This window comes from Thalia democratica, chromosome 2 (assembly GCF_965202585.1).
Source record: "Thalia democratica chromosome 2, ktThaDemo2.hap1.1, whole genome shotgun sequence".
Lineage (NCBI taxonomy): Eukaryota > Metazoa > Chordata > Thaliacea > Salpida > Salpidae > Thalia > Thalia democratica.
In genome coordinates, this window is record NC_139166.1 from 76,061,455 (window position 1) to 76,073,573 (window position 12,119).

The window sequence follows — 12,119 nt, forward strand, 5'->3', positions numbered from 1 at the left end:
TAAGTCAAAAAAACAATGTTTACTTTATCTAGGTTATTTTCTAACTACACACTTTAAAGCTATGTCTTACTTCTTTTTAATTTAGATCTGTCAAAATTTAGTATTCCTAACTAAACCAAAAAATGTACAATTTTTGTCTATTCTTTGCTTGTACTATTATTTGAAGTTGTTTTGTTTTTACTAACGTGGGGCACATTTAGGGGCATTTTGAAAGTCCCAGCTTCCATTATAGTCACAGGTCAGCGTTATGTTTTCACCCCACAAAAAACTGTGTGAAGAGGCACACTTGTAGGTAACTTCAGTTTCACTCCAAAACTCGTCTTTTTTATGGCTGAATGTTATATCTGAAGTGACGTAATCTCCTACAGGTGGCGATTGACATCCTAAAGGAATGACTTATTGTTCCTTTATATTATTAAAAAACAAGGCCATCTATTTTTGAAATAACAAACTTATTTCTAAACTTAAAAAAAAAATTAATAAACAAAAATATACAAAATTATTGTTTTTTGACTGCATTTGAACACATTTGTAGAACCTCTACAATCTAAAAATTTTTAGCAAAAGAGGTCAGTTTTAGTTTATAAAAGAATTGTAAAAAAAATCAATTGGTTAATAATTAGAAAAAAACTAAAAAAACACTTAAGTAACTAAAAGTTTTTTTTTGATCAAGAAACAAAATTTTTCTTTATAAATTTCAAGTAACAATATAATTAAGGCAAAAATTAAGGTAACACAAGTTTATAAAACCAATTTTTTTCTTTAAGTTAGATATTAACTGAGTATAATTTTTTTTAAGTTATCTATACAAAGTTAGGCTTTGACAGCTAAAAATAATTAAATGTAGGTCCTATTTTTACTGTGTTATAAACTGATTGCGAAAGTTTGACTTAATTAGTTTCTATACTTAACCGTAATACTTTTTGTACTTTAAAAATTATGTAAGCTTAAGTTAAACTTCAGCAAATATTATATTTTCAAGTTTTAATTACGAAAAAGTTAAATTTTTACATTATGTGTATTAACTTGTGATGCAGAGAGGTTTTCTAGTATTGTTGTAAGATCCGTTGTCTAAACACTTGTAAACATAATCACTTGATGTTCCATTATGAAATATATAGCCATCATTACAAGTATAACTTAAAATATCACCATCTACGTATACTTCGCTTCTTTTTTGGTGAAGAATATTTAATTTTCCGTTTCGTATGTCGTCAAGATTAGAACAACCTAAATATAATAACGTTGTGAATACAAAACAATTAAAGGTATCCCTGGTGTACGACTAGATAACCAAAAGGTTCTTCGTGTACCTGATCCTTGGACAACTATTTTGAGCGTTTTTTTTCCTCGTGCGAATAAAATATAGAAATAGTTGCCTGATAAATTCGACAATAAACATCGGTCCACAAAAATCGTAAAATATGTCTTATTTTATTATGTCTAACTTTTTTATAATAAACAAAAAAATTATTAACTTACAATACTATAAAATTAAATAATTTAAATAAGGTAACTTTATGTTATATAAAACAGGAATTCAATATCAATGGTTAAAATATTATATATTTTTAGTTTTTAATATTTTCTTAAGTAAAAGCAAACATAATATTTAACAATTAGGTTTTACACTTACAATTATTGAAACTTAAGTGTTTATAGATTATAACATGTTCAATTTAGTTATTTTAATTAGCAACAACATTAATGAAAAATTAAAGTTATATATGAATATAAACAATTTGACCGACTTTTTAAACATTCAAACTCATTCTTCTCCCAGTCTCCACCATTTTCACAGTTGTAAGTTGTGCTCACAGACTCTGGCACCAAAAAGTACGAATTTTTGCAAGTGTAAGTAACTCTTTGCTCAATTGTTTCTGAATTAACTTGATATTCTAAGTTAATAGTTTTTTCTGCGTTTGGTATTGTTGGCGACGGGCCACAATCTGCAAAAATACTAGAATTTTTAGAAATAATTTGTAAATTATAAAACTTAAAATTAAGCAAAACGTAAAAAAATTACAAAATAGTAATAAAGTTTTCTAAATTAAAAACAACAAGTTTCTCAATAGGCAATATGATAAATTTTTAAAATGCAATAGGTAGTATATAAGTTAAAATGATTTTTTTTTTACGTGTTGAAGAGAAGAGCATATTATAAGTTTGAGGAAAAGAATACTCAGGTAAGATAAATAGTTATTTTACAGAGCTTGTTAGATTATAAAAAAAACTTTTATCACACCAACTTTTTACAAAAAGTATTGTTGTTTCAGATAAAGATGTTAATTACATTTTCAAGACTTTTAACTATTTAACTCTTATTTAAGTACAGCACAATATAAAAATGAATATAAATGTTATCAATGAATAAGAAAAAAAATTGATAACACATATTTCCTTGTTCATCATTTCATAAGGTTTAATCATGAAAAAACAGTTCATTTAAAACAAGATACTTTAAATTTATAACATAGTAAATTTAATTATAAGTGCATTGACTAAACAAATAACAACTTTTATTACACATATTGTTTTTAAAAACTCACTTATTTTTAAACAAACGGGCGAATATTCCTTATTCCATTCGTAAGTTCCGTTTTCCAAACATTTCAACAAATCAGAAGAGTTTTGGTTGATGTAGTACCCCTGATTACACTCGTACTTATATGTAGACCCGTTTGTGGGCACATTTGGACCAGTATAATGCCCGTTTTCAAGTTTTGGTGGTTCACTGCAAACTAAAGTATTTGTAATATTAAAATATGATTTTAACATATTTAAAATTCAAAATTTATATTTATTTTAAATGAAAAACTACTTTTTTATATTCTCGATGAAAATAAGCATATAAATTTTGATTTGACCAAGGCAACTGTAGCATAAAAAACATTGATATAAGCTATTATTTTATTCTTCATTTCGTAAAAAACATTAAACAACAACCTATAGTAATATTAAACTAACTTATTTAAGTTTGCCAAAGTATGGATATTATGCCACAAGATGAGCAATGCATTTACTTCATTCAAAGTTAAAAAAATACTTTCTTGATAGTTTTAGTTTCACCTAGATTAGTTGTATAGTTTAAAAGTAAAAGAAATAAAGATACAAGTTTTTTTTTACAGTATAGAGTGTTTTTAAAGAAATTAGTAACTTGAACTTTTTTCGTAGAGTTTATGAAGATCTTACACTAGTTCAATTTAAGCATTTAAAAAGTCAGCTTGTTAAATTAAATAACTTGATTTAGATAAATTTTAGCGGTTATGTTGTTTGGTTCAAACACATCTTAAACTATGAGTAGTCTAATGAAAGTACTAAAAATAATATAAAAAAAAGAAAAAATCTTTAACTTTTTTTTTAATAGACTTTTAAATAAAAAGCAACTACTAGTAGATAAATAACTGAGTAATTATTTAGTTAGCTTTTTCTACATCAATATCTCAAACTTAAAGAATATTAAGTTGCAGAAAATATTTTAGAGTATTCAGTTTTATCATTTAATTTCTGTATAAATTCTATTTGAATAAGGCAGGTGCAATTTGTAAGTAAAACAGAATTATTAAACGAATATGGGGAGAGAGTTACCAGTGCTATGTTGAAAAATAGATTGAGAATTTGAGTTTAGTGCAAAAAGAGTCAACTGGTAAGCTTATTACTCAGATGAAGGGAGTTAATGATAAATTAGCTGATCAAAAGAAAGTGATTGACTCTTTGCAGCATCCACTTGACTTTTTGTATTCAAAACTTGATGTTTTGCGGACAGAGAATGAAAATATCAAGGAGGATGTAAAAACTGTGAAATTAGAAAATGAGAGTTTGAATAAAAAGATGTTTGATATACAGAAAAATAATATGCAAGCAAAAATTAAGCTGAACAAATTAAAAACTGGATAAAAGGCAACAATATTGAAATACAGGGTGTACCAGCTTGTGAAAAAGAAAATGTTGAGATTGTTGCAATGAAGGTTTTAAAGAAAGTAGATCCAAGAATAGAGAGACATCAAGTATGAAAAATTAGGCGCTTGAGGACCATAGATGCTGGAACCAACGAAGAGAAGAAGGAAAGAAAGAGAGGTATAATCCTATATTAGTTACATTCAAATCTTGAGATCAAAAAATAAAGTAATGAAAGAAATAAAGAAGTTATTTAACGCTGATTTGACTAACATAAAGGCTGAAAGGGTTTTTCTAAATGAAAATTTGTCAAAAACTAGTAGAAACCTTCATTATCTTGCTAAAAGATTTCAAAAAGAAAAAGGTTGGAAATATGCATGGTCCTTAAGTGGCACAGTTTTGTTGAGAAAGGATGAGAAGTCAAAAGTAAATATTATCAACTCAGTTGAAGATATTTAAAAACTGCAGAGCTAACAATAAGCTATTTGTTTATCTTTTAAATATATAAAAAATATTATATGTTTAAATGACTTCTGTAAAACTTAAATTAGATAGTTTAGTTGATTTAGAATGTGTTTGCAGGGTGTGTCAAAATGAATTTGAACCCCCAAATGTCGATTCTATCTGTTGTGAGAGATGGTTACATGTCCAATGTTCTGATTTAAATAATTATGAGTATAACTTTTATAGATCTTTTTTTAAGATCATTTTTATTGTAAAGACTGTGTGAGTGAGTATGAATTAGGGAAATGATGCAGGGAAATTATGAATATTGTAAAATTTGTTATAAAAAGTTTTCTTCTTCAGATGAGTACTTGTATTGTGATGGTTGCTTTATGTGGATGTATCATAAATGTTCCACTGTGTGTAACAAGAGCTTAGTTAAAATGAGTAAAAATGGTTTACTTTTTTTTGTGAAAATTGTGAAATAAAAAAAAACTCTATGTTATAATTGTAAATTGCCTTGTAAAAATTAAAAAAAACATTCAAGTTGCGTTTAATGTTCTAAAAGATTTCATGTTGAGAGTGCTAAAATAAAACTAAGTGAGCATAAGAAAGGTATTTGTAAATTGTATTGTTATGACTGTGAAAATTCTGTCTTTTCTATTCAGAGTGTCAATAATTTTGATTATGATTATTAATTTTGATTATTAATGTTAAACTTGGAAACAGTAAATGTATTATAGTTGGTCATGTGTATAGACATCCAAGTTCTGTATTTGTTAATTTTGATGAAAATTTTCTTTGTGCTTTAGATTTTTTGAGTGAGAGAAAAAAGAATTATGTTATTGGTGATGTGAATATTAATTTGCTAAAACTGCAGACTCTTGACTATTTAAACTGTATTTCTAGTGTAGGTGTAAAACAATTTGTTATCCCTCTAACATAGCATTCTGCTGATTTTTTCTTCTAATTCATTAATTGACAATGTGTACTCTAACTATGATTGCAAAATTCTGAATGTTGGTGTGGTGAACTATAATGTCTCTAATCATATGCCTGTTGTGTGCAAAATTATTTGTGAAAGGCCTAAAACTAAAACTTTTAACCTGAAATATGTTCAAAATTTTAGTACATTTGATGTTAGGGTCTTTTTGAATAGCCTTAAAAACGAAATTGCAAAATATGAGGTTGTATGTAGTTATTGTGAAAATGTGAATAAATGCTGGAATGAGTTTGAAGCTATTTTTAGTAGAACAGTTTGTTATCATGCTCCAATCAAAGTATTGAATAAAAAAGAACAAAAACTAAAAGCTAAACCGTGGTTAACATAGGGTATAATTAATTCAAGTAATAATAAAAACTTAATGTTCAAATTTGCAATAAAAGACAAACAAAAACAAATTTCTGTTTCATTTAAAAAATATAGAAATTTACTTAATAGAAATATAGAATTAGCCAAAAGATTTTATCTCAAACAAATAGTATAATAAAGGTAACAGCAAAAAATTATGGAAAGTTGTAAATATTATAGTCTCCACTAAATCTACTTCAATCTGTAAAATAATTGGTGTGCTTGACGAGAGTGGTAAGATTGTGAGTGACCTGAAAAGAGTAACTGATTTAATGAAAAAAAAATGTTGTTAATATAGCTGACAAGTTCTTAAATGAGAAGAGGATGCTTTTCATTTAAATCATGAGATTTGTTTAGTTCAGTATGTATTTATTTTGTATTCAAAGAATTCACTAATAGCGAAATTGAGATGTACATTAGGAATATGAGATCAAATAAAAGTATGCAATCTGATGTGCCAAGTATATGATTTGTAATTTAAGTGCAAAAGTTATTGCTCCTTATTTATGTTACTGTTTAACAAATGTGTAGCGTATGGTGTATTTCCCGAGTTGCTTAAACATGCTAAAGTGGTACCAATTTAAAAGTCTGGTAATAAAATGATGTCAATAACAATTGACCTACTTCCCTATTATCTCCTTTTTCAAAAATTTTTAAGTCCTTAGAGTGTGAGAGGTTGGATAATTTTTTTTGTCAAACAATGTTTTGCATAAAAGCAGTATGGTTTTAGTAAAAATACTACAAGTGAGCTGGCTGTGAATCAGATAGTGGATGAGTTGACTAAGGTTGGTGAGAAAAAGTTAGTTAATTGTTCTGTCTTTTTAGATTTAGCAAAAGCATTCAATACCTTCCATCATGAAATACTCTTGGTCTATTAAGGGCATAGGGGGGGGTAAACACCCTTTTTTGGTTTTTGATCTTATTTTATATAGTTTTTACTAAGCTACAAGATGCTTTTTACAGATTTTAAAAATTCAAAATAATTTTTCAGATATAGCCGGTCAAAGTCGGAGGCTACAATAGGATCCTTATGGGAGGCGCAAACTAAAACGGCAAATAACTAGAAATCACTAAAAATCTATCTCCTCCTACATTTTTTGAGCAAACTACCTCAAATTTTCAGGAAATGTTCCTTGCAATATTTAGAAAATTCTGTCGGAACAGAATTTAAAAAAATTAAAAAATAAAAAATTTATAATAAAAAAACTAAAAAAAAACTGTTTTTTTTGTTTATTTTTTTTATAAAATTTTTATTTTTCAATTTTTTAAAAATTCCTTCCGACAGAATTTTCTAAATATATCAAGGAACGTTTCCTGAAAGTTTGAGGTAGTTATCTCAAAAAACGTAGGAGAAGATAGATTTTTAGTGAAATAGTCTATTTTTGCTGTTTTAGTTTGCGCCTCCCATAAGAAACCTATTGTTGCCTCCGACTTTGACCGGCTATATCTCAAAAATTATTTTGAATTTTTAAAATCTGTAAAAAGCATCTTGTAACTTAGTAAAAACTATATAAAATAAGATCAAAAACCAAAAAAGGGTGTTTACCCCCCCCCCCCCCCTATGCCCTTAAATACTTCATTGAAAGGTTATTAAGTTAAAGGGTTTATGTTAAACTTACCACAAAGCTATTTAAATAATAGAAGCCAATCAACTGGTATCAATAATGTTGTGTCTGAGCGTGAAATTGTGAATTTTGGTTTACCGCAAGGTTCTTGTTTGGGTCCTTTGTTGTTTGTTGTGTAAATAAAGGATGTTTTTTCTTCTACTTAGAATAATATAAGACTGTTTGCTGATTATGCCTGCTGAAGCTACCAACATAGTGATCCTGCTTGTGTGAACAGTTTTATAAATGAAGAGCAGAGAAAAGTTGATGTATGGTTGTGTGCTGATAAACTTTTTATTATCTATTCTAAAACTAAATCCTTGCTTTTTAACAATACATCAAAAAAATGTGATTTTAAGTAAATACAAATGGATTTAATATTGAAAAGAGTGAAAGTATAAAATATTTAGGTGTGGTTTTGGATGAAAACTGAATTGGAGGGCTCACTTAAAATCTCTCAAATCAAAGCTGTCTCAAAGTTGTTTTGTGTTATCAAAATTGAGGTACTATTTGGATGTGAGTACACTTAAAATGGTGTATTATAGATTATTTTAACCGCATATTCAATACTATATATCTGCTTAAAGTAGTACTGCTGAATGTTATTTGAAACAAATTGTTACTATGCAAAAATTAATAGTGATGTATGTTTGCGGTGTACCTGTTTTGACCCCAACAAACCCACTGTTTGTGAAAACTGGTTTGCTGAAATTAAATGATGTGTTTAAATTGCAAGTTTGTAAGTTGATGCAGAATAGTATGACTGGATCTGATGTTGAGCATAAAAGTTTTACTCTTGCTAGTTCTCTTCACTCACACAATAAAAAGTTTTCTAAAAATTAAAATTTAATAACTGAAAGACCTAGAACAATACTTGGCCTAATTTTCTTTTGGTATTTGGGTCCAAGGTTTTGGTCTAGTGCCCAGAAAATTTAAAAAAATAAAAAAAGATGAGTTAAAATGTAGTTATATAAGTTTTCTAACAACTTGCCACAAGAAGTAAAACTGGAGTTCTTTTAATCATATGTCTGAGTATATTGTTTTATTGTCTTATTTTTCTGTGTATTTGTGTATTAACCATATTAATTATATACTTTGTTTTCCCTTTTGATTTCTGTACAAATTCAAGTTCAATTATTTAATGTTGTTTATCTAATTTTTATTATAATATTAATGTCTTTGAAATGACATTTAACTGTTCTGGTGTATGAATTAATAACCGAAAGGTTTTTTTGTGCACCAGGTCCTTGGACCAAACTTTTAGAGCGCTTTTTGTTCAATAAACAATATAAAGAATAGTTTCTGTTGAGATGTTGTACTTTTTCTAATATAACTTTGCTATGAGAGAAATTATTTGTCAAGTTTTTAAATATTGATCAAGATTTGTGTTAACTTATTGCTAGCAGTAAATTATATTAGTTTTTATTATACTGTTTATTGAACAATAAAAAAGCACTCAAAAAGTTTGGTCTAAGGACCTGGTGTACAAAGGAACCTTTTGGTTATCAAGTCGAACACCACATACATATATATTTTTTTTGTTTAGAAGTTTGTTGTTTTGTAGTTAATTTTTTTAATTTATACTGCTTAATGGTATTTGCTACTTAAATTTTCAACAGTTAATTGTGGAATATATTTGGTGGCAGTGATATCATAATTGGATTGTTGCTATTGTTGTTTTGTTCAGAACATCAGCAGCTTTTGGTTGGGGATTTGAGCTTAAGGATTTTTCTACACCATGTGGTTTTTAATGTTGAGATTTTAACCTTGTGAGTGTTTGCCAAATGACTTGTCACCAGGGGTTTTTTTGATAAAAGGTTAGGATTAGTTTTTTTTTTTTTTGTTAACAGTTCTACTTTTTTTGTTAATACATAGATTTAGTTTTAATTTTTAATTTAAAGGTAAGTTTTATTGCTGATAAATTTAAAGATATGGCAGGTGGAATAACACATGATGAGCTCAAACTCACTCAATTTACCTTCAGAAAAAGTTTATCTTTGCAGAAGAAAGAGTGAATTCTGATGTTTTTCTAACTTAAAAAAAACCACATAACTAGCTACATTGTTTAAGATACAAATTAACATTAGAATCTAAACTTCATTTTATTATCAAATAGTCAAAAAAAATTAAGAAAAGGTGTTAAACTTAGTAATCATAATATGCTTCATTAAAGCAATTAATAAATATTAAAAACTAATAGCACAAATATTACAGAAACAAAGATTTCATTGCTAAAGTTAAAAAAAAAACAAGTTCTAATAATCATATCATAGAATATAAACTTTATTTTACAATCACAAAATGGTTTGTACTTTTAAAAATCATTTTTTAAATAAGATTATATTTACGTTTTGCTTATAAACTTTTCTTAAAAGTCTTAAAATACAATAAAGCATCAACCTTTGTATTTCCACTTTGATGTTTCCTAGTATCTTTGGTCTTTTTTGTTTAAAGTTTGTTTGCAATTATAAAATAAACAGAAGCTTATAAACTTATATAGAAGAAAGGCTTGTATCATTTACCAAAATATTAAGTGGATAAATTTAAGTACATCAAAACTTTATATATGAGGTAATGATTGGTTTAATAATTTTTAAAAAGCTTAAGCTGCTGACAACCAATACGTCAACCAATGAAATCGTTTAAAATTTGAGGCGCTAAGGAACTAAATAATTTCTAAATTTTAATATAATAAGACGGAAGCAGGGACAAATGCAGATTTTATTTCTTAAATTTAAGACATCTAAAAATAAAACAAAAAAAAGCATTCATAGTTATCTATATTTATAAAAATATAAACTGATTTAATTTACAACTTTTTATTATTATTGAAAAATATACAGTTTTATTTATGATAACATAAAAAAATAAAACTCATTATTAATAAAAAATCCTAAATAACTCGATTAATTTACTGTTTTTGTGTTTTTCAATAAATCGTCTATCGTAAAAAAAAAAATTTTCGTAATCTGAAATAATTTGAGTATGAACATATTTTAAATCAGTGGTCTTTAAGGTGTACACTAGTGTACTCAAAATTTATTTTAGGGTGCATGAAACTTTTAGAGTACACGAAGCGTATTTTGGGGTGCATGAGTTTTTTCAGGTCCCACAAAAAAAATATATGGTTTAATATTTTCAAGCGATAACTTTTATAAGTAAAGCTAATTACAGCCATGAAAACTCATTTTTAATTCTTATTATTTGATCATTTTGTTAAAAATGACCATTTTTGTAGATTCTCATACTTTCTATGTAAATAAGATTTTAAATGTAAGCAGTCTTCCAAAATATTTTTCTCTATGAATTCCTATTACGCTAATTTATGGTTAATATTAAATTTATTTTTAACTTGTTAATTTTTTTTGTTTAAGTTTTATTCTACATTTAAATTCATGATATATTTTAATAATTTAATGTACAATATTGTTAATTAGTTAATGAATACCATTTTATTCTAAAAATTAATTTTGATTTGATGTGTTCAAACAACCATACTTGTAATAATCTTAAATCAGAAAGGTAGAAATACTATCAGGGTTTAATATAATCAGGTCTCAGGACTGTCGCTAACCACAAATCTACTTATACAATTTAGGGGCCTGATTTATTACGCAACGTGCGCTCTAACTTGTATAAAAGAAGTCCCCAAGATAACGCTTAAATTATAGTTGACTTAAATAAACTAATATGAATTACTTACTATTTACTAAAGGTTTAATAGATTTAAAGACTAATTTAGACTTACTTATACTAATTTAGACTGAGTTCGAATCTGTGATCATGATTATATTTACAATGAATTTGCGAAACGAAAAGATGATAAAAAACTGCACAACATTACACTAATAAACCAAATTATCAATTCTTGAAAAGACGACAATACTCGAATAAAAGAACTAAACACTAAATGTTTAAACCAAACTCAAAAAACATTCTAAAATCGAAATCACTTCAACAAGATTGAAACCATTAAAACTTAAGTGCAGCAAAAAGCTGCACTGAGTTCAGACCGCTTCAATGCAGTAGAAACTAAAAGAACTGAACCGTCAATTAATCGAGACTATTGACTTTATATCGCTTGAGAAAAAAGAAGAAAGTAAAAAAAAGACAATTACCGCTCACGCGGTACATTTTCTCCTCTTACCTTCGTACTTTAAAAATTTATTCTTGGTTTTCCGAAAAAAAAACATTAATTTTTATTCATTAACACTTGTAAGAATGCTTAAAACTCCCTATATAGAAAAATTAACGAAAAAACGACCGCCGACTTTTACCTCTTTAGTTTAAAAAGTATTACTTTACTTAATTCTATAAATTCTATAAACCGGTTTAAAATACACAAAAATTATAAAAGTATGGTACAGTTTTTCAAAATAACAGAAAAATGTAGAAAGTTCAAAAAATCTCCTCTCCGCCGGAACTCGCTCCGCCCCTGCACATCTCCACGTCGTCTGACCGGTCCACGCCGATCCGTCTCCTCGCCTCACCCAACGGTCTCTTGGCGCCACGGAATCCATCTCCTTGCCTCACCCAGCGGTCTCTTGGTGCTACGGAACCGTCTCCTTGCCTCACCCAGCGGTCTCTTGGCGCCACGGAATCCGTCTCCTTGCCTCAACCAGCGGTCTCTTGGCACTACGGAACCGTCTCCTTGCCTCACCCAGCGGTCTCTTGGCGCTACGGAATCCGTCTCCTTGCCTCACCCAGCGGTCTCTTGGCGCCACGGAATCCGTCTCCTTGCCTCAACCAGCGGTCTCTTGGCGCTACGGAACCGTCTCCTTGCCTCACCCAGCGGTCTCTTGGCGCCACGGAATCCGTCTCCT

General features: G+C 28.0%; 1 protein-coding gene across 1 annotated transcript in view; it reads right to left on the bottom strand.

Annotated features, from left to right (window-relative positions):
* LOC145828956 (complement factor H-like) overlaps positions 1–11,816 on the bottom strand; it is a 43,251-nt gene extending 31,435 nt beyond the window's left edge. The window contains exons 1-5 of the mRNA XM_082936700.1: positions 11,738–11,816; positions 2,550–2,741; positions 1,752–1,949; positions 1,027–1,230; positions 186–383 (exon numbers count right to left, since the gene is read on the bottom strand). Coding sequence (XP_082792826.1) covers positions 186–383; positions 1,027–1,230; positions 1,752–1,949; positions 2,550–2,741; positions 11,738–11,816 — 871 coding nt within the window. The remainder of the gene's footprint in view (positions 1–185; positions 384–1,026; positions 1,231–1,751; positions 1,950–2,549; positions 2,742–11,737) is intronic.
* Between the last annotated feature and the right edge of the window lie 303 nt (positions 11,817–12,119).